Consider the following 22,084-nt stretch of genomic DNA (forward strand, 5'->3'; position numbering starts at 1 on the left):
CTTTTTTGGTGCGTTTTTGCTGCTTTTTTGGCTGCAGTTTTGTCAACAATTGTTTCATGTATTTTTCAGTTCAAACAAGCCCATAAAGTTTGTTGAATTGAAAAAAAAAAAAATTAGAAATAAATAAATAATTAAAAAAAACTGGCGTGCGGTCCCCCCCAATTTTAATGCCAGCCAGATAAAGCCATACGGCTGAAGGCTGGTATTCTCAGGATGGGGAGCTCCACGTTATGGGGAGCCCCCCAGCCTAACAATATCAGTCAGCAGCCCGCCCAGAATGGCCGCATCCTGGGACTCTTCCCGATTTGCCCTGGTGCGTTGGCAAATCGGGGTAATAAGGAGTTAATGGCAGCCCATAGCTGCCAATAAGTCATAGATTAATCATGTCAGGCGTCTCCCCCGAGACACCCTCCATGATTAATCTGTAAATTACAGTAAATAAACACACACACACGAAAAATCCTTTATTAGAAATAAAAAACACAAACACATTCCCTCATTACCAATTTATTAACCCGACAAAGCCCTCCATGTCCGGCGTAATCCAGGATGGTCCAGCGTCTCTTCCAGCTCTGCTGCATGGAGGTGACCGGAGAAGCAGCAGACACCGCCGCTCCTGTCACCTCCACACAGCAACTGAAGACAGCCGCGCGATCAGCTGAGCTGTCACTGAGGTTACCCGCGGCCACCGCTGAATCCAGCGGTGGCCGCGAGTAACCTCAGTGACAGCTCAGCTGATTGCGCTACTGCGTGGAGCTGACAGGAGCGTGGAGGACGGGACTTTCAGCGGTGGCGGTGGCAGCGAGAGGGGTCCATCATATCCCCTGTGCGTGCACGCTGGGGACAGCGGTACGTCGGGGGAACACGTGGAGGACGGGACTATCAGCGGCGGCAGCGAGAGGGGGATGGACATTGGCAGCTGAAAACATTGATTTTTCCCCTCTCGCTGCCGCTGATAGTCCCGTCCTCCACATCATCTCCCCTGTGCGTGCACGCTGGGGACAGTGGTACTTCGGGGAACACGTGGAGGACGGGACTATCAGTGGCGGCAGCGAGAGGGGGATGGACATTGGCAGCTGAAAACATTGATTTTTCCCTCGCTGCCGCCGCTGCTGATAGTCCCCGTCCTCCACATCATCTCCCATGGGGACAGCGGTACTTCGGGGAACACATGGAGGACGGGACGGGACCACTAGCCTGACCTCACTTCCTGACAAATCACCTGCGTTTTTGGTACCAAAAACGCAGGTAAAAGCACCACTTTTGATTAGCATGCATTTTTCCTGCGTTTTTGATGCCCTCATAGATTTCAATGGGTGACAAATGTTGACAAAAACGCAGGAAGAATGAACATGCTGCATTTTTTTGTCACAAACTTTTGACAAAAAAAACGCTGACAAATAAACTGCAATGTGCGCATGACAAATCTGACTTCTCATAGACTTTGCTGGGAAGTCAGATGTCAGAAAGTTCAGCTGACAAAACTGCAGCCAAAAAAGCAGCAAAAAAAGCAGCGTGCGCATGTAGCCTTAATTTACCACTGACATGAAGTACAATATGTCACGAAAAAACAATCTCAGAATCGCCAGGATCCGTTGAAGCGTTCCAGAGTTATAACCTGTCAAAGTGACACTGGTCAGAATTGCAAAAAATGGCACCCGGTCATTAGGGTGTTTTAGTGGCCGGGGGTGAAGGGGTTAATTACCCGATGTTTACGTTGGTTACGTGTGCAGGCAGCCGGCTCCTAGCAGCTGCTCGAAACCAATTTAAATATCGGGTATCCAAGCAAGTTACCCGATGTTTACCTTGGTTACGAGCCTCCACAGCTGTTAGATGTTGGCTCCCAGTCTATCACGTTCAGTTTCCACTGACTCTCGATCACATGACTCCAATGCCCGCCCATAAACTTAAAGTGACAGGATCCTGCAAACTAACCCATGCGTTTGCATGCATTTTTTTGCTGTAAAAGCAGGATCCGCTTTTGCAGCAAAAAAAGTTCATGACGCATGTTAAAAAAAAGGTAGTGTGAAAGCAGCCTTATCCACATATTCATCCTGATGACAGTAATCCATTATTAGGCTACAGCTTTCTACAGGAGAAAACACAAACAATGCATACACAAAAACATGGACACATTGCACAGAAAACAAAGTATACCTGGTTGTCAATTTTGATTTCTCGCAAAGTTTCATTCTCTTTCAGTGCTTCAACCAAAGCCAAAATGCCAGCACCGGTGACAAAGTTAGACTCGATATTTAAACTCTTTAGAGTTCGGTTTACTTTCAGCATCTCAGCAAATGCCTAATGGAGAAAACAAAGTTCATAACAATACATCAATAACAAAAAAGTCAGTATCATACAGCCAAATATGGGGAACTCTGTGAGACCTGCGGCACACACACACCGTAAGGCGACTGCTGCTCACTGATATACACAGCACTTGTCACCCCACTGACACAGTGTGACCCATCAGTGCATTCAGGGTCAGGAGTAAGACTTCTTCCCCATCATCACCAGCAGCTTACACGGAGAAGAAATGGCAGCTTCCGGGCCATTAGGCAGTACACGCACTTCAAATACTTACTGCTGCAACTGGATCATTGCTTCTTGTTGCTGCAATGCTGAAGGTTTTCACATAGGTATTTGCCTCCAGAGCCCTCGCATATTCTTTCAAGGTGGGAATTGGGATATTCTAAAAGGAACAAGACATATTAAGCTTGGCATATAACGCAGCAGTCATAACTATGGGATCAATTCTGCAGCAGTAGTAAGTACTGTTAAACATGTCATGAGACAGACATCCAAACTACAGTGCCTTGTGAAAGTATTCGGCCCCATTGCATTTTTCAACCTTTTCCCACATTTCAGGCTTCAAACAAAGATAAAAGAAGGGAATTTAGTTTACTTACCGTAAATTCCTTTTCTTCTAGCTCCAATTGGGAGACCCAGACAATTGGGGTGTATAGCTTCTGCCTCCGGAGGCCACACAAAGTATTACACTTAAAAGTGTAAAGCCCCTCCCCTTCTGCCTATACACCCCCCGTGCATCACGGGCTCCTCAGTTTTGGTGCAAAAGCAAGAAGGAGGAAAACTTATAAATTGGTTAAAATAAAATTCAATCCGAAGAAATTTCGGAGAACTGAAACCATTCAACATGAACAACATGTGTACACAAAAGAACAAACAGCCCGAAGGGAACAGGGGCGGGTGCTGGGTCTCCCAATTGGAGCTAGAAGAAAAGGAATTTACGGTAAGTAAACAAAATTCCCTTCTTCTTTGTCGCTCCATTGGGAGACCCAGACAATTGGGACGTCCAAAAGCAGTCCCTGGGTGGGTAAAACAAAACCTCGTAATAGAGCCGTAAAACGGGCCCTTCCTACAGGTGGGCAACCGCCGCCTGAAGGACTCTCCTACCTAGGCTGGCATCTGCCGAGGCATAGGTATGCACCTGATAGTGTTTCGTGAAAGTGTGCAGGCTCGACCAGGTAGCTGCCTGACACACCTGCTGAGCCGTAGCCTGGTGCCGCAAAGCCCAGGACGCACCCACGGCTCTGGTAGAATGGGCCTTCAGCCCTGAGGGAACCGGAAGCCCAGAGGATCGGTAAGCTTCGAGAATTGGTTCCTTGATCCACCGAGCCAGGGTTGATTTGGAAGCCTGTGACCCTTTACGCTGGCCAGCGACAAGGACAAAGAGTGCATCCGAGCGGCGCAGGGGCGCCGTACGAGAAATGTAGAGTCTGAGTGCTCTCACCAGATCTAACAAGTGCAAATCCCTTTCACATTGGTGAACTGGATGAGGACAAAAAGAGGGTAAGGAGATATCCTGATTGAGATGAAAGGGGGATACCACCTTAGGGAGAAATTCCGGAACCGGACGCAGAACCACCTTGTCCTGGTGAAACACCAGGAAAGGGGCTTTGCATGACAGCGCTGCTAGCTCAGACACTCTCCGAAGTGATGTGACTGCTACTAGGAAGACCACTTTCTGCGAAAGGCGTGAGAGAGAGATATCCTTCATTGGCTCGAAAGGTGGCTTCTGAAGAGCCATCAGCACCCTGTTCAGATCCCAGGGTTCTAACGGCCGCTTGTAAGGAGGGGACTATGTGACAAACCCCCTGCAGGAACGTGCGTACCTGTGGAAGTCTGGCTAGGCGCTTCTGAAAAAACACAGAGCGCTGAGACTTGTCCCTTAAGGGAGCCAAGCGACAAACCTTTTTCCAATCCGGATTGAAGGAAGGAAAGAAAAGTGGGCAAGGCAAATGGCCAGGGAGAAAACCCCTGATCAGAGCACCAAGATAAGAATATCCTCCACGTCCTGTGGTAGATCTTGGCGGACGTTGGTTTCCTAGCCTGTCTCATAGTGGCAATGACCTCTTGAGATAACCCTGAAGACGCTAGGATCCAGGACTCAATGGCCACACAGTCAGGTTGAGGGCCGCAGAATTCAGATGGAAAAACGGCCCTTGAGACAGCAAGTCTGGTCGGTCTGGTAGTGCCCACGGTTGGCCCACCGTGAGATGCCACAGATCCGGGTACCACGACCTCCTCGGCCAGTCTGGAGCGACGAGGATGGCGCGGCGGCAGTCGGACCTGATCTTGCGTAACACTCTGGGCAACAGTGCCAGAGGAGGAAACACATAAGGGAGTTGAAACTGCGACCAATCCTGAACTAAGGCGTCTGCCGCCAGAGCTCTGTGATCTTGAGACCGTGCCATGAATGTCGGGACCTTGTTGTTGTGCCGGGACGCCATTAGGTCGACGTCCGGCATCCCCCAGCGGCAACAGATCTCCTGAAACACGTCCGGGTGAAGGGACCATTCCCCTGCGTCCATGCCCTGGCGACTGAGAAAGTCTGCTTCCCAGTTTTCTACGCCCGGGATGTGAACTGCGGATATGGTGGAGGCTGTGGCTTCCACCCACAGCAGAATCCGCCGGACTTCCTGGAAGGCTTGCCGACTGCGTGTTCCGCCTTGGTGGTTGATGTATGCCACCGCTGTGGAGTTGTCCGACTGAATTCGAATCTGCCTGCCTTCCAGCCACGGCTGGAACGCCTTCAGGGCAAGATACACTGCCCTTATCTCCAGAACATTGATCTGAAGGGAGGACTCTGGCTGAGTCCAAGTACCCTGAGCCCTGTGGTGGAGAAAAACCGCTCCCCACCCTGACAGACTCGCGTCCGTCGTGACCACCGCCCAGGATGGGGGTAGGAAGGATTTCCCCTTCGACAATGAAGTGGGAAGAAGCCACCACCGAAGGGAAGTTTTGGCTGCCTGAGAAAGGGAGACGTGCCTGTCGAGGGACGTCGACTTCCTGTCCCATTTGCGGAGAATGTCCCATTGAAGTGGACGCAGATGAAACTGCGCAAAAGGAACTGCCTCCATTGCTGCTACCATCTTCCCTAGGAAGTGCATGAGGCGCCTCAAGGGGTGTGACTGACCCTGAAGGAGAGATTGCACCCCTGTCTGTAGTGAACGCTGTTTGTCCAGCGGAAGCTTCACTATCGCTGAGAGAGTATGAAACTCCATGCCAAGATATGTCAGTGATTGGGCCGGTGTCAGATTTGACTTTGGAAAATTGATGATCCACCCGAAACTCTGGAGAGTCTCCAGAGCAATGTTCAGGCTGTGTTGGCATGCCACTTGAGAGGGTGCCTTGACAAGCAGATCGTCTAAGTAAGGGATCACCGAGTGTCCCTGAGAGTGCAGAACTGCTACTACTGTTGCCATGACCTTGGTGAAGACCCGTGGGGCCGTCGCCAGGCCGAAAGGCAGTGCCACGAACTGAAGGTGTTCGTCCCCTATGGCGAAACGCAGGAAGCGCTGATGCTCTGGTGCAATCGGTACGTGGAGATAAGCATCTTTGATGTCGATTGATGCTAGGAAATCTCCTTGGGACATTGAGGCGATGACGGAGCGGAGCGATTCCATCCGGAACCGCCTGGTTTTTACGTGTTTGTTGAGCAGTTTTAGGTCCAGAACAGGACGGAAGGATCCGTCCTTTTTCGGCACCACGAACAAGTTGGAGTAAAAACCGTGACCCTGTTGCTGAAAAGGAACAGGAATCACCACGCCTTCTGCCTTCAGAGTGCCCACCGCCTGAAGAAGAGCATCGGCTCGCTCGGGGGGCGGAGATGTTCTGACGAACCGAGTCGGAGGACGAGAGCTGAACTCTATCCTGTAACCGTGAGACAGAATGTCTCTCACCCATCGGTCTTTTACCTTTGGCAGCCAGGCGCCGCCAAAGCGGGAGAGCCTGCCACCGACCGAGGATGCTGTGTGAGGAGGCCGAAAGTCATGAGGAGGCCGCTTTGGAAGCGGTTCCTCCGGCAGTCTTTTTAGGACGTGACTTAGACCGCCATGAATCGGAGTTCCTCTGATCCTTCTGAGGCCTTTTGGACGAGGAGAATTGGGACCTGCCCGCGGGCCGAAAGGACCGAAACCTCGATTGTACCTTCCGTTGTTGAGGTCTGTTTGGTTTGGACTGGGGTAAGGAAGAGTCCTTTCCCTTGGATTGTTTAATGATTTCATCCAATCGCTCACCAAACAGGCGGTCGCCAGAAAATGGCAAACCGGTTAAGAACTTTTTGGAAGCAGAGTCTGCCTTCCATTCACGTAGCCACATGGCCCTGCGTACTGCCACCGAATTGGCGGATGCTACCGCCGTACGGCTCGCAGAGTCCAGGACAGCATTAATGGCGTAGGACGCAAACGCCGACGCCTGAGAGGTTAAGGACACCACTTGCGGAGCAGACGTACGTGTGACTGCATTAATCTGCGCATGACAAGCTGAGATAGCTTGGAGCGCCCATACGGCTGCGAATGCTGAGGCAAAAGACGCGCCGATAGCTTCATAGATGGATTTCAACCAGAGCTCCATCTGTCTGTCAGTGGCATCTTTGAGTGAAGCCCCATCTTCCACTGCAACTATGGATCTAGCCGCCAGTCTGGAGACTGGAGGATCCACCTTGGGACACTGAGCCCAGCCCTTGACAACGTCAGGGGGGAAGGGATAACGTGTATCCTTAAGGCGCTTGGAAAAACGCTTATCAGGACAAGCTCGGTGTTTCTGGACTGCCTCTCTGAAGTCAGAGTGATCCAGAAACGTACTCATTGTACGCTTGGGAAACCTGAAACGGAATTTCTCATGCTGAGAAGCTGACTCCTCAATTGGAGGAGCTGGGGGAGAAATGTCCAACATTTGATTGATGGTCGCTATAAGGTCATTCACTATGGCGTCACCATCAGGTGTATCTAGGTTGAGAGCGGCCTCAGGATCAGAATCCTGATCTGCTACCTCAGCTTCATCGTCCAGAGAGTCCTCCTGCTGAGACCCTGAGCAGTGTGATGAGTTGAGGGAATTTCCCAGCGAGCCCGCTTAGGCGGTCTGGGACTGCGGTCTGTGTCAGAGACCTCATCCTGGGACCTATGAGTCACCCCAGGAGCACTTTGTTGCTCCAAATGAGGGGGGCCTGGGGTCAATGATTCAACAGTGCCCGGAGCCTGAGTTACCGGTCTGGACTGCAAGGCTTCTAGTATCTTAGCAGACCATTTCTCCATACTCTCAGCAAGTTTGTCAGCAAATACTGCAAACTCCATCCCTGTCACCTGGACAGTGGGAGCAGGTGGTTCCACCTGGGCCACCTGTAGCAGAGGCTCCGGCTGAGTAAGTGCCACAGGGGCCGAGCATTGCACACAATGAGGGTCGGTGGAACCTGCCGGTAGTATAGCCGCACATGAGGTACAGGTTGCAAAGTAAGCCTGTGCTTTGGCACCCTTGCTTTTTGCGGACGACATGCTGTTGTCTCCTCTGAGTACAATCCAGGAGGGTATATAGTCAAAAATCAACAGTGCGACCGTCCAGTGTAAATGTATAGCATATAAGCATATATATATGTACACTTCGGCACTCAGTGGGGCCAGCACCTCAGGTGCTGCTTACCAGCCGCTCAAGGCGGTTGTGTGACCACCAGATTCCCTGCCTGGGCCTCCCAGAGCCGTGTTATCTCTCCCCTCCAGCTTCAGAAGTGCTGACAGGAATGGCTGCCGGCGTTCTGTGGGGAGGAGGGGGCCGTGGGCGTGCCTCAGAAAGTGCGGGAATCTGGTGCCCCACGGTGCTCAGTGAGGGGGGAGGAGGATACAAAGTATGCTCCAGCCCTCAGCGCTGACGTCCTGTGCAGCGTCCCGCCCTTCCCCTGACTGGCAGGCCTGGGGGCGGGAATTTGCGATACTAGGCCGCAAAAGCCGGGGACTAAAGTTATGAGCGCGGCCGGCAAATAAGCGCGGTCGGCGCGGTAGTCCCCGGCGCACTAACACACCCAGCAGTGCTGCAGTGCGTAATGGCACAAGCGCTCCATGCGCGGTCCCCACGGGGACACAGAGTACCTCACAGTAGCAGGGCCTTGTCCCTGACGATACCCGGCTCCTGTCCAGCAGATTCCCCAGGGGCTGCGGAGGGAGCACGGTCCCAGTGCCTGGAGACCGATTAGGATCCCACTTCACCCAGAGCCCTTAAGGGATGGGGAAGAAAAACAGCATGTGGCTCCTGCCTATGTACCCGCAATGGGTACCTCAACCTTAACAAACACCGCCGACCAGACTGGGGTGAGAAGGGAGCATGCCGGGGGCCCTGTTATGGGCCCTCTTTTCTTCCATCCGACCTAGTCAGCAGCTGCTGCTGACTAAGATGTGGAGCTATGCGTGGATGTCAGCCTCCTTCGCACAAAGCATAAAAACTGAGGAGCCCGTGATGCACGGGGGGTGTATAGGCAGAAGGGGAGGGGCTTTACACTTTTAAGTGTAATACTTTGTGTGGCCTCCGGAGGCAGAAGCTATACACCCCAATTGTCTGGGTCTCCCAATGGAGCGACAAAGAAATTGTAATGTTATGGTGAAGAATCAACGACAAGTGGGACACAATTGTTTGGTTGAAACTATATTGCTTACTTTAAACGTTTGTAAAAAAATAACTGAAAATTGGGGCGTGCAATATTATTCATCCCCTTTAATTTCAGTGCACCAAACTCACTCCAGAAGTTCATTGAGTATCTCTGAATGATCCAATGTTGTCCTAAATGACTGATGATAACTATAAGCTACCTGTGTGTAATCAAGTCTCTGTAAAAATGCACCTGCTCTGTGATGGTCTCAGTGTTCTGTTCAAAGCGCAGATAGCATCATGAAGACCAAGGAACACAACAGGCAGGTCCGTGATACTGTTGTGGAGAAGTATAAAGCCGGATTTGGTTACAAAAAGATTTCCACAACTTTAAATATCCCAAGAAGCACTGTGCAAGCGATCATATTAAAATGGAAGGAGTATCATTCCACTGCAAATCTACCAAGACCCGGCCGTCTCTCAAAAATTTCATCTCAAACAAGGAGAAGACTGATCATAGATGCAGCCAAGAGGCCCATGATCACTCTGGATGAACTGCAGAGATCTAAAGCTGAGGTGGGAGAGTCTGTCCATAGGGCAATAATCAGTCGTACACTGCACAAATCTGGCCTTTATGGAAGAGTGGCAAGGAGAAAGCCATTTCTCAAAGATATCCAAAAAAAGTGTTGTTTATAGTTTGCCACAAGCCACCTGGGAGACACACCAAACATGTGGAAGTAGGTGCTCTGGTCAGATGATACCAAAATCAAACTATTTGGGCACAATGCCAAACGATACGTTTGGCGTAAAAGCAACACAGCTCATCACCCTGAACACACCATACCCACTGCCAAACATTGTGGTGGCAGCATTATGGTTTGGGCCTGCTTTTCTTCAGCAGGAACAGGGAAGATGGTTAAAATTGATGGGAGGATGGATGGAGTCAAATTCAGGACCATTCTTGAAGAAAACCTGTTGGAGTCTGCAAAAGATCTGAGACTGGGACAGAGATTTGTCTTTCAACAAGACAATGATCCAAAACATAAAGAAAAATCTACAATGGAATGGTTCACAAATAATTGTATCCAGGTGTTCGGCTAAGTGCACACGTTGCGTACTGGCCCTGCAGAAATTTCTGCAGCGATTTGAACAGCACACGTGCGCTTCAAATCGCTGCAGAAACAAAAGCCGATTTCATGCGCTCTGCATGTAGCCCCTCCCATAGACAGAGCAGGGACTGCATGCAGAGCGCACGAAAGAAGTGACATGTCACTTCTTAGAACGCGTGCTTCGGGCAGCAGCCGAAGTGCTGCGCTCTAATACGCCACGTGCGCACGTCTCCTGCACAATCTCCATAGATTATGCAGGGGACGCAGGACGCATGCAGTTACGCTGCGTGCGCACATAGCCTTAGTATGACCAAGTCACAGTCCAGACCTGAATCCAATCGAGAATCTGTGGAAAGAGCTGAAAACTGCTGTTCACAAACGCTCTCCATCCAACCTCAATCAGCTCCAGCTGTTTGCAAAGGAAGAATGGGCAAGAATTTTAGTCTCTCGATGTGCAAAACTCAGAGACATACCCCAAGCGACTTGCAGCTGTAATCGCAGCAAAAGGTGGCGCTACAAAGTATTAACTTAAAGGGACCGAATAATATTGCACGCCCGAATTTTCAGTTTATTAATTTTTATAAAAGTTTAACATCAGCAATAAACTTCGTTCAACTTCACAATTGTGTCCCACTTGTTGATTCTTCACCATAACGTTACCATTTTTATCTTTATGTTTAAAGCCTGAAATGTGGGAAAAGATTGAATAATTCAAAGGGGCCGAATACTTTCGCAAGGCACTGTAATTAATCAGTATAACTGAAGAGAACAGATTGATTTAAAGAAGTTGTCAGATTACATTTTTTTCCTGTTACCCACTGTTGTCAACCACTAAAAATGGGGGAGAATGTCATCAGTGATCATCAGTGACCTCCTTTTGGGGGGCTGGCTCAACTCTCCCAGGCCACTGAACTTGAGGCATCTATGAATCGGGAAGGGGGGGTAGCTCTGAAGGGAAGAACAGCAGGAAGGGAAGGACAGATCACATCAGTGGTGAACCTGACAGTGCTGACCCACTCTATAACGTCACGTACCCTTCATGACCAAAAGTGTTGGCATCCTTGAAATTGTTCCAGAAAATGAAGCTTTTCTCCCAGGAAATGATTGCATTTACAAGTTTTGTTAAATACATATTTCCTGTGTAAGGGAACAATATGAAAGAAACAAAAAAAAAAAAAAAAACAGGGAAAAAAAGGCAATTTGGACATAAATTTCACACAACCCCCAAAACTGTCTGGAAAAAAAATGTTGGCATCCTACTAAAATTGTAGGGAAACAATTTCATTTAAGGCATGTGATGTTTATTCAAGCTCACCCACAGCAAGTAACAGGTGTGGGCAACATGAAAATCACACCTGAAAGCAGATAAAAAGGGGAGACGTTGACTCAATCTTTGCATTGTGTGTGTGTGTGCCACAATATGCATGGAGAATGGAAAGAGAAGAGAACAGTCTGAGGACTTAAGAATAAAAATTGTTGAAAAATATCAACAATGACAAGGTTACAAGTCGATGTTCAGAGATCTTAATGTTCCCTTGTCCCCAATGTGCAACATAATCAAGAAGTTTACAACCCATGGCACTGTAGCTAATCTCCTTGGACATGGACGGCAGAGAAAACATTATGAAAGGTTGCAATGAAGGCTAGTCTGGATGGTGGATAAGCAGCCCCAATCAGGTTCCAAAGAAATTCAACCTGTCTTACAGCTCTGGGTGCATCAATGTCAGTGGTGAACTATCCTTCGACATTTGAATGAAATTAAACACTATGGCAGGAAACCCACTTCTGACACAGACATAAAAAAACTAGAAAGTGGTTTTCCAAAATGTACACGAGTAAGCTTAAAACCTTCTGGAAAGAGCATCATGTGGAAAGAGATCAATATACAATGTGTGCACCCATATCATGCCCACTGCCATTAACTTGAGAACAGCGGCAGCTATAGGCATAGAAGTGGTGTCTAGGTATAGTAAAAGTAGCCATGCGCTATGCAATGAAACCACCTATTGCGCCACCTGGTGGAAAACAACGGAGTTAGCATTTTTATCTTGAAAACGGAACGAGAGAGAAAAGAAAAGTGAATTACAAAGTTGTAGGGCATCATCAATTCAATACGAAACGACACCTTGCATACAGAAATGCTATGATTAGAACGTGTAAAACTCACAAGGCTGCGGACGTGAAAAGATACCTCATGGAGACCTTCCTACAAGTCATTGGGTATGGTGGCTGTGTGGACTGGCCTCCACGCTCACCTGACCTTACCCCATTGGACTTCTTTCTGTGAAGTCACATCAAACAGCAGGTGTATGCGACCCCTCCACCAACATTGCAGGACCTACGACGACGTATCACAGATGCTTGTGCAAATGTGTCACCTACCATATTGCACAACGTGCAGCAAGATACAGTATGCTGTCCAGATGTGCATTGCAGCTGACGGTGGCCACTTTGAGCATCAAAGTTAAATGAGCGCCATATGCGTGATCAGCATTCAATGTTTTGGGGGAGGGGGGGGCATGGGTTTCATATCACAGCATTTCTGTATGCAAGATGTCAATTGGTATTGAATTGATGATGCCATACAATTTTTTATTTCACTTTTTTCTCTATCTCGTTCCGTTTTCGAGATAAAAATGCTAACTCCGTTGTTTTCCACCTTGTGGCGCTATAGGTGGTTTTATTGCGTAGCGCATGGCTACTTTACTATACCTAGACACCACTTCTATGCCTATAGCTGCCGCCGTTCTCAAGTTAATGACGGTGGACAGGATATGCGTGGACACACTGTAGAGCTTTTAAATTACGCAAATCTTCTAAAGTTGACCAAAAATTGAGTTTTGTGTGAAATGAATGTCCAATTTGCAGTTTTTGTGTTCCAATACACACAAGGAAAATAAACATGAGTATAACAAAGTGTGTAATTGCAATAATGTTCTGGGAGAAATACTTGCTTTTCTGAAACAATTTCAAGGGTGGCAACACTTTTGGCCAAGACTGTAGCTGGAAATGTAATTTCATTGTCATCCTGAAAATTATACATATGCCTCTGAACCAAAAAGTAAGTTTTGTTTTTATGAGCTCATGGACAGAGTGACAAAAAAAAGGCTGAAACGGCTTTAAATAGCACAAATGCATTAAGGGAACCTTTTTAATAATTTTTAGGAAAGTCAGACAACTATAAAGAAGTCATTGCATTCCTAGGAATACAGATGTAAATCCCTACATCAGTAAAGCTTTCCTTCAGGCTTGGACTGGAATACAAGACTACTTTGGTCAGTGAACCTTTAGCTTTACCTTTATATTATTAAGGTTAACTTCAACCAAGCGGGGATCATTGTTCTTTATTCTCTTCAGGCTCTCCTCTACGTTGGTCGGGTTTGGTGGTTCATCGACCACCGGTCTCATTGGCTCTGCCTTTACAACATCTGTAAAATAAACCATAATATAAAATTATAAGAACATACTACACGCTGTACCATATCACATTTCATACATGCAATCTATACAACCAGTTTTCCCCTTTAGACGTTTTCCAGGCTGAGAAGAAACCGTGGACAGGTTGCGATCTGCACACTGACCCCATTCCCCTTTAGGGGACTATAAGGATCATCAGTCTGATCACTCATTCTTTTCTGTTGATCACAGCTACACAGCTCTGATCAGCAGAAACACACACCTCTTGTCACTGGCAGCATCCGGCCGGGTGAAAGAGGAAGTGACCACCGGACGCCAGACCTGGAGTCCTCAACTACACAGACGGATATAAGATACCTGGGTTGCTGTGGACATTACCCTATGACATAATTGTTGCTCCACTGTGGGACAGCAACCAGGACTATGGGTTGGATATACCCTGAACTCTAATATCTGAGACAACCAGCATTATTATATTGGATTGCGGCTGACTACTGTGTGGGACAAAACTGAGTGCCCTCCATATATACATAAGGTCAATAATGGCGATGTCTCATTGCGATGACATTTGTTACTATATTCTACAGTCACGATTTTGAGTGACCTAAGCAGTGTCCGAACAGGGACGGTTATAGACATATTAAGACATATTCCAGCAACTAAGTGGTTATTATTTCTAACTAAAGCCACCACTACCACTGTGTGAGGTGAAATTTCATCTTGGTGTACCTTATGATAGACCAGTTGGTATACAGGATATCGATATCCCTTATATTATCTCAGTGGCAAAAGGATTTAACCAACATTGATCATATCTAAAAGAACTTCTCAAGAAATTGTTCATAAGCCCCTGATGAGCCCTGGACTATCAGTATTAAAAAGGGTGAAACGCATTGGCCATTTCTTGAATAGTGAATTATGTATTCAAACTTGTGTGTTATAATCACCTCTAATAACTTTTGAGCACACAGACTGATCTAAGAATCCCTAACGACCCCCAAGCCCTGCCCCCTATGTGTCTTGGTGTTGATACAGACAAACTAAGACTGTGCACTGCTTCCTCACTGTGGTGTTACCGCTGTGGGGTATTCTTTCTACTAGTGGGAATGCACCATACTTGACTAGGGAAGGTACCGTATAGGGATTAAGCCGTCGTGGAATGTGGGCGTCATTAATTTAGGACACCGACCCCCGTAGCGTAGGAAGGGAACAGAATAGGGATAATCATCTCTCCCCTCTCCTTCCTCACTTTTACTTTAAATGTTTGTTTTATGTATGTGAGTTTGATATCAATAAAATTAGAATTTTATGAAAAGTAGTGAAGACTATAGTGTTGAGCAAATATCTACTTTACACAATTGGAATTGGTATACAATGAAAGAGGAAGTGAGTCATGTCAGCTACCGGAGTCATCACATGACCCCGTGCTACCATGACAACCATCGGCGCACAGATGGAGCCCAGTGAGCACAGATTTCCTGTTCCGGGGATTTAAATGGCTCGGTCACATTTTGACAGCGCGATTTAAAAGGTTAACAGGCACAGGCGGAACGCAGATCCACTCATGCCTGCCAGGCACACATGTCAGCTGTACAAATCAGCTGACATGTACGCGGATCCCCGCCGGCTGCCGGCAGCAGCCTGGGGAGGTTAGACTGACTGCTTAAGACGTAATATTACTGCCCGCAATCGTTAAGGGGTAAGAAGACATAAATAATGCAACAAGGAGGATATAAAAGGCAAATCATATATTTTTTTATGAAACCCAATTGCAAAAATTACTTAGCCAAAACTAAAAGCATTTAATAAAAATGATTTGTCAGTGAATGTGTATATATATGATTCTAGCCACAGTCACATTTTCCATACACAGTAATAATAGAGGGAATAATGAATGAATGTGGGCTCTAAACAGAACAAAATCCCATAGTTCTGAGTAACTGTTCATAATTACACATAGCATGCAATCCCCTATGCATAACCCATCACTGGCAAGAGTCAGTTATTTAACTATCATTCGGTCAAATACCGTGTTTCCCCAAAAATAAGATATACCCCAAAAATAAGCACTAGTATGATTTTACAGGATTTTGGAGTACACTTTAAATATAAGCCCTACTCCAAAAATAAGCTCTAGTTACAGTCAGGGCCAGCGTTCGGGAAATCTAAACTTCGCAATTTCTCAGGGCCCCAACCCTAAGTGACCTCAGCAATTGTATTTTGAGGTTCAGGTTGTTTAACCTCATAACGACGGCCGTACGACTTAAAGCGGCGGCAAAACAGGGTACTTATTCTGTTCCGCCGCTTTAAAGCGGCGGCCCGAAAAAACCCTGTAGCGCCCCACAGCGACCAAAAATCTCGGGGGTTTCAGCTACCGGGGGTAGCTGAGACCCCCCAGATTATGAAATCGGGGTGTTTTTTCTGGACCCCGTTAATGCGGTGTATACCGGCGACAACATTAAAAAAAAATAAATGGCCGGTAAAACTGATTTATTTCTCATCTGACGTGATCAAACATGTCAGATGAGAAATAAATATGAGCCCTTAGTGCCCCCAAAGCCCCTGGTACCGGAGAAATCTATCCAACACCCCCCCCCCTCCGGAAAATCCAAGATGGCGCCGTCGCGCGCTGAAAACTCCCGCCGCCGCCGGCTCTGCATTCATTTCCCTCCGATCTGAAATGATCAAACATTTCAGATCGGAGGGAAATGTCCTCCCCCTGACCCCTCCTCCGGTACAACGGAGATCTCTGGTCCCCGGAGCCCCCTCCGGTTCTCCAGAGCCGCCCCTCCCCCCTCCGGAGCGTGGAAGATGGCGGCGCGCAGCGCACAGTAGCGGGCGGCCGCATTCATCCTGCTCTTTCTGCTGCATGCGACACGTCACATGCGGCAGAAAGTTGTCCCCAGGTCCCGCCGTCACCCCCCCCAGCCCCCGGTTTTACGTTACCTGGCTGCTGGTGCTCCGTCCCCGCGATCCCGCCGCCTCCTTCTTGAAAGCTGGCGGCGCATGCGCAGACAGCGGCTGTCAGCTGGATCCCTGCAAGCAGGGACGCTGACGTCGCTGCTGCACAGGCTGCTGCACTGTGGACCGGGGGAGGGTGAGTGCGGTAATCTGCAGCCACACTCCTCACAAGGAGAGACTGCTGTTCTAGAAAATGGGGGGTACGTTCTGTGAGCGTGCCCCTTATATTCTAGAATGAGGTTACTGCAGGTCACTCTGCCCTAGGTTGGACCGGGGCAGTGTGAGTGCAGTATTCTCAGATTACTGCACCCACACTGCTCATGGAGAGCTTGCTCTTCCAGAAAATGGGGGATACGTTCCCTGAAAGTGCCCCCCATATTCTAGAAGGTCCAGAGTCGCCGAGGGACCTCCAAAATGGATTACAGCGACTGAAATGTATTTATTTTCAATAAATTGTTGAAAGAGGAATGTTTCGGGGAGTTTTTTTTTCAAATAAATTTTTTTTTTGTCTTTATTTTTTTCTATTACTGACTGGGTTAGTGATGTCTGGTATCTGTTTAGATGCCGTGACATCACTAACCCCAGGGCTTGATGCCAAGTGACATTACAGCTGGTATCAACCCCGTATATTACCCCGTTTGCCACCGCACCAGGGTGTGGGATGAGATGGAGCGAAGCGCCAGGATTGGCGCATCTAATGGATGCGCCACTTCTGGGGCGGCTGCGGCCTGCTATTTTTAGGCTGGGAAGAGTCCAATAACCATGGCTCTTCCCACACTGAGAATACCAGACCCCAGCTGTCCGCTTCACCTTGGCTGGTGATCTAATTTGGGGTGGACCCCACTTTTTTTTTTTTTTTTTTAAAAAAAACGCCTGGGGAGCCCTCCAAATTGATCACCAGCCAAGGTGAAGCTGTCAGCTGTGGTTTGCAGGCTACAGCTGTCTGCTTTACCCTAGCTGGCTATCAAAAATAGGGGGGACCCCACGTCGTTTATTTTAATTATTAATTTTTTGGGGGGCTAAATACAAGGCTAGGCACCCTTTAGTGCCACATGAAAGGCACTAAAGGGCGCCAGCTTAGTATATGCAGGGGAATGGGACGTTATATTTGTTTGACATCTATCCATTCATCCATTGTAGCATTTTAGGCTGTGTGCCCACAATCGGGGTTTGCAGCGTTTTGGGTGCAGAGTGTTTTCCCTGCGTCCATAGCGCTGCGTTGTGCAGTAGAAGCACAGTAGAAGGATTTTTAGAAATCCCGTGCCCACTGTGCTTCTTTTCTCCGCAGCATACACTGACGTGTGGCGCAGCTTCCCGAGCCTCAGCATGTCAATTTATGCTGCGGAGACAAGAGTGTTCTCTGCAGGTAGCATAGAGCTCCACAGCGGCCTGAACCCAAATACTGGGCATGGGCAGCTGCGTTCTCCCGTGGACAACACTCACATCTCTGCAGGAAGGCTGACACTGTATACTAGACGCCGTGTCGCTGGATCATGGCCACATAGCCTAAAAGTGAGACATTTGTTGCTACAGCAACATTTTTGTGAAGTACCTGTGGATTCAAAATGCTTACTATACTCCTGAATAAAATCCAGTTTCCAAAATGGGGTCACTTGTGGGGGGGTTTCTGCTGTATAGGGACCCAAGGGGCCCTGCAAATGTGACATGGTGCCCGCAATTTATTTCAACTTTTCCAGAATTCAAATGGTGCTCCTTCCATTCCAAGCCCTCCCATTTATCCAAACAGAGGTTTTTGGCCACATGTGGGGTATCCCTGTGCTCATAAGACATTGGATAACAACCTGTGGGGTCCACGGTTTGTTGTTGTCTCTTGAACAAGTAAGAAATTTGATGCTGAAGCAACATTTTTGTAAAAAAAATGAAAATTTTCAATATGGCAACCTAAGATTAGCAAATTCTGTGAAGTACTCTTGGATTCAAACTGCTCAATATACACCTAGATAAAAGCCTTGAGGTGTCTTGTTTCCAGAATGGGGTCATTTGTGGGGGACCTCCACTGTTTAGGCACCTCAGGGGCTCTCCAAATGCAACATGGCGTCCGCTATTGATTCCAGCCAATTTTGCAGTCAAATGGCACTCCTTCCCTTCCGAGCCCTGCCATGCACCCAAACAGTTGATTTCCACCACATATAAGGTATCGCCAAACTCAGGAGAAATTGCACAATAAATTTTATGCTGAATTTTTTCCTTTTACACTTGTAAAAAAAAAAAGCTACCTGGTTGAAATAATTTTGTGGTAAAAATGTATTTTTTTTATTTTCACAGCTCAACATTCTAAACTTCTGTGAAGCACCTGAGGGTTCAGGGTACTCACCATACATCTAGATAAATTCCTTCTGGGGTCTATTTTCCAAAATGGGGCCACATGTTGGGGAGCTTCACTGTATAGACACCTCAGGGGCTCTCCAAATGCAACATGGCGTCCGCTATTGATTCCAGCCAATTTTGCAGTCAAATGGCGCTCCTTCCCTTCCGAGCCCTGCCATGCGCCCAAACAGTTGATTTCCACCACATATAAGGTATCGCCAAACTCAGGAGAAATTGCATAATAAATGTTATGCTGAATTTTTTCCTTTTACTCTTGTAAAAAAAAAAAAAAAAAAAAAGCTACCTGGTTGAAATAACAATTTTGTGGTAAATTTTTTTTTTTTTTCATGGCTCAACGTTATAAAATTCTGTGAAGCACCTGGGGGTTCAGGGTACTCACCAAAGTTCTAGATAAATTCCTTGAGGGGCCTAGTTTCCAAAATGGGGTCACTTGTGTGGGGTTTCTGCTGTTTAGGTACCTTAGGGGACCTCCAAATGCGACATGGTGCCCGCAATCTTTTTCAGACAAATTTCCTTTCCAAAATTCAAATATTGTTCCTTCCGTTCCAAGCCCTCCCATTTGTCCAAACAAAGGTTTCAGACCACATGTGAGGTATCACCGCGCTCATAAAAAAGTGGGTAACAAACCTTGAGGTCAAATTTTTGGTATTACCTCTTAAAAAAGTGAAAAATTTAATGCTAAAGCAACATTTTTGAGAAAATAATTAAAATTTTCAATATGACAACAAAACGATAACAAAATCTGTGAAGTACCTGTGGATCCAAAATGCTCACTATACCCCTAGATAGAAGCCTTGAGGGGTCTAGTTTCCAAAATGGCATCACTTGTGAGGGGTTTCTTCTGTTTAGGTACCTTAGCGGACCTGTAAATGCAACATGGTGCCCGCAATCTATTTCAGCCAAATTTGCTTTCCAAAATTCAAATATTGCTCCTTCTGTTCCGAGCCCTCCCATTTGTCCAAACAGAGGTTTCTGACCACATGTGGGGTATCCATGCGTTCATAAGAAAGTGGGTAACAAGTTTTAGGGTCCAATTTGTTGTGTTATTTCTTCTAAAAGTGAATACATTTGGGTTAGAGCAACATTTTTAGGTAAAATTTAATTTTTGCTTTTTTTCATTCCACATTGCTTTTGTTCATGTTAAGCACCTGAAGGGTTAATAAACTTCTTGAATGTGGTTTTGAGTACTTTGGGGGGTGCAGTTTTTACAATTGTGTCACTTTTGGGTAATTTCTGTCACCTAGGCCCCTCAAAGTCACTTCAAATGTGATGTGGTCCCTAAAAAAATGGTTTTGTAAATTTTGATGTAAAAATGAGAAATCGCTGATAAACTTTGAACTCTTCTAACTTCCTAACAAAAAAAAATTTTGTTTCCAAAATTGTGCTGATGTAAAGTAGACATGTGGGAAATGTTATTTATTAACTATTTTGTGTCACAGAAATCTCTGGTTTAACGGTATAAAAATTCAAAAGTTGAAAATTGCTAAATTTTCAAAATTTTTGCCAAAATTCAATTTTTTTCATAGATAAACGCAAAAAATATTGTCCTAAATTTGGTACTAACATGAAGTCCAATATGTGACGAAAAAACAATCTCAGAATCACCGGGATCCGTTGAAGCGTTCCAGAGTTATAACTTCATGAAGTGACACTGGTCAAAATTGCAAAATTTGGTCTGGTCATTAAGGTGAAAATTAGGTCCGTCACTAAGGGGTTAAAGATCTTTATTTACGTCACAGTCATGTGACCAAAGGTCTCCCTATTGCAGAAGTCTAAAGGAACTGAACAGGAGACAGGCATAAGGGTTATGGGAAAGCATGTGTGTATATACCATATTTTTCGGACTATAAGACGCACCCTTTTTTTTTTTAGAGGAGGAAAATAAAATTTTAAGCAAAAAATGTCATGACACTGTTGTGGGGCGAGGATCTGCTGCTGACACTGTTACAGGGGTAATGTCCCCAAATTCTTTAACTAATGTACCCCATCCTGATAAATGCCCCCATCCTGGTATATGGTCTGCATCCTGTGGCACAAAAAAAAATAAACGTTAATACTCACTTTTCCTCCCTCCAGCAGCATCGCTCGTCCCCTTGTCTGTGCCAGCAGCAGCGCCACTAACCTGTGTGGAGCCGGTCACTGTTCCCTGCAGCATCGCGATGTCCACCTGTCTGCCGCCCGCTGATGTGTGTAGAGAGCGGTGGGCACAGTGATTGTATCATTGCTGTGCTCAACGCTCTCCACACACATCAGCGGGCAGACAGGAGGACATCGCGATGCTGCAGGCAGTGACCGATGAGTATACCCTACTTTTTCACTGCCCCCCCACGCTGATGATGCATGGGGGAACAGTGAATATAGCCACACATGATCACTCCAGGCTGTAGTTGCCAGGAGTGATCACGCGGGACGGCCAATTATGCGCACACCCCCCGCCCATCATCCCACCCACCCGTCAGCGCCGGCTTCAGCGCTGAGAGATGATGGGCGGGAGGATGCATATATGAAATGAGCGAGCCCACGTGGTCACGGCAGGCGCTGCTACAGCCTGTTCATGGCGCCGATGACCCGCTCCACCGCAGCACCCTCATTCCCCACAGCCATATGCCCTACATTCAGACTAAGACACACCCCTCATTTTTCCCCCTCAGTGGTTGCTATAGGAACAAAATAAACTGTTAGTATACCTCATGTGTGAGGTGAAAAGATGTCGGTGGTGAGACGGGCAAAGAGACAGGCGAGAGAGACAGGCGAGAGAGACAGGCGAGAGAGACAGGCGAGAGAGACAGGCGAGAGAGACAGGCGAGAGAGACAGGCGAGAGAGACAGGCGAGAAAGACAGGCGAGAAAGACAGGCGAGAAAGACAGGCGAGAGAGACAGGCGAGAGAGACAGGCGAGAGAGAGAGAGAGAGAGAGAGAGAGAGATACAGAGATTGAGACAGATAGACTGATGCAAATACAGAGAGAGATAGAAACAGACAGACAAGGAAAGAGACAGAGACTGGGAGAGAGACACAGACACAGTTACTATCCCGGGCAACGCCAGGTACTACAGCTAGTCTAATATATAAAGCTCAGTGTATGTGTGTATGTATGTCCGCTAAAGGAATTCGCACCGTTGCATTTACAATCACGAAATTTTGTACAGACGCCCCCATGTGACTCAGGGAATATCAGACTATGTTTTGACAGGAAAATTTAACCCCGTACTTTACAGTTACACTCAAAAAAGATGTCTCCATTTAACTGAATGGAGGTGGGAGCTAAAGGTCATTAATAGCAACTGTCAGTGGTTGCTATAGGAACAAAATAAACTGTTAGTATAAGAAGCTTATGTGTGAGGTAATATGATGTCAGTGGTGAGACAGACAGAC

General features: G+C 47.1%; 1 protein-coding gene across 2 annotated transcripts in view; it reads right to left on the reverse strand.

The window, feature by feature from the left end:
• The window catches only part of LOC142303916 (tropomodulin-3-like), a 116,983-nt gene that overhangs the window by 10,151 nt on the left and 84,748 nt on the right, over nucleotides 1–22,084 (reverse strand). For both annotated transcript variants that reach the window (XM_075345785.1, XM_075345786.1), the window contains exons 6-8: nucleotides 13,281–13,411; nucleotides 2,585–2,692; nucleotides 2,158–2,301 (exon numbers count right to left, since the gene is read on the reverse strand). In XM_075345785.1, coding sequence (XP_075201900.1) covers nucleotides 2,158–2,301; nucleotides 2,585–2,692; nucleotides 13,281–13,411 — 383 coding nt within the window. The remainder of the gene's footprint in view (nucleotides 1–2,157; nucleotides 2,302–2,584; nucleotides 2,693–13,280; nucleotides 13,412–22,084) is intronic.

Source organism: Anomaloglossus baeobatrachus, chromosome 4, assembly GCF_048569485.1.
Source record: "Anomaloglossus baeobatrachus isolate aAnoBae1 chromosome 4, aAnoBae1.hap1, whole genome shotgun sequence".
Classification (NCBI taxonomy): Eukaryota; Metazoa; Chordata; class Amphibia; order Anura; family Aromobatidae; genus Anomaloglossus; species Anomaloglossus baeobatrachus.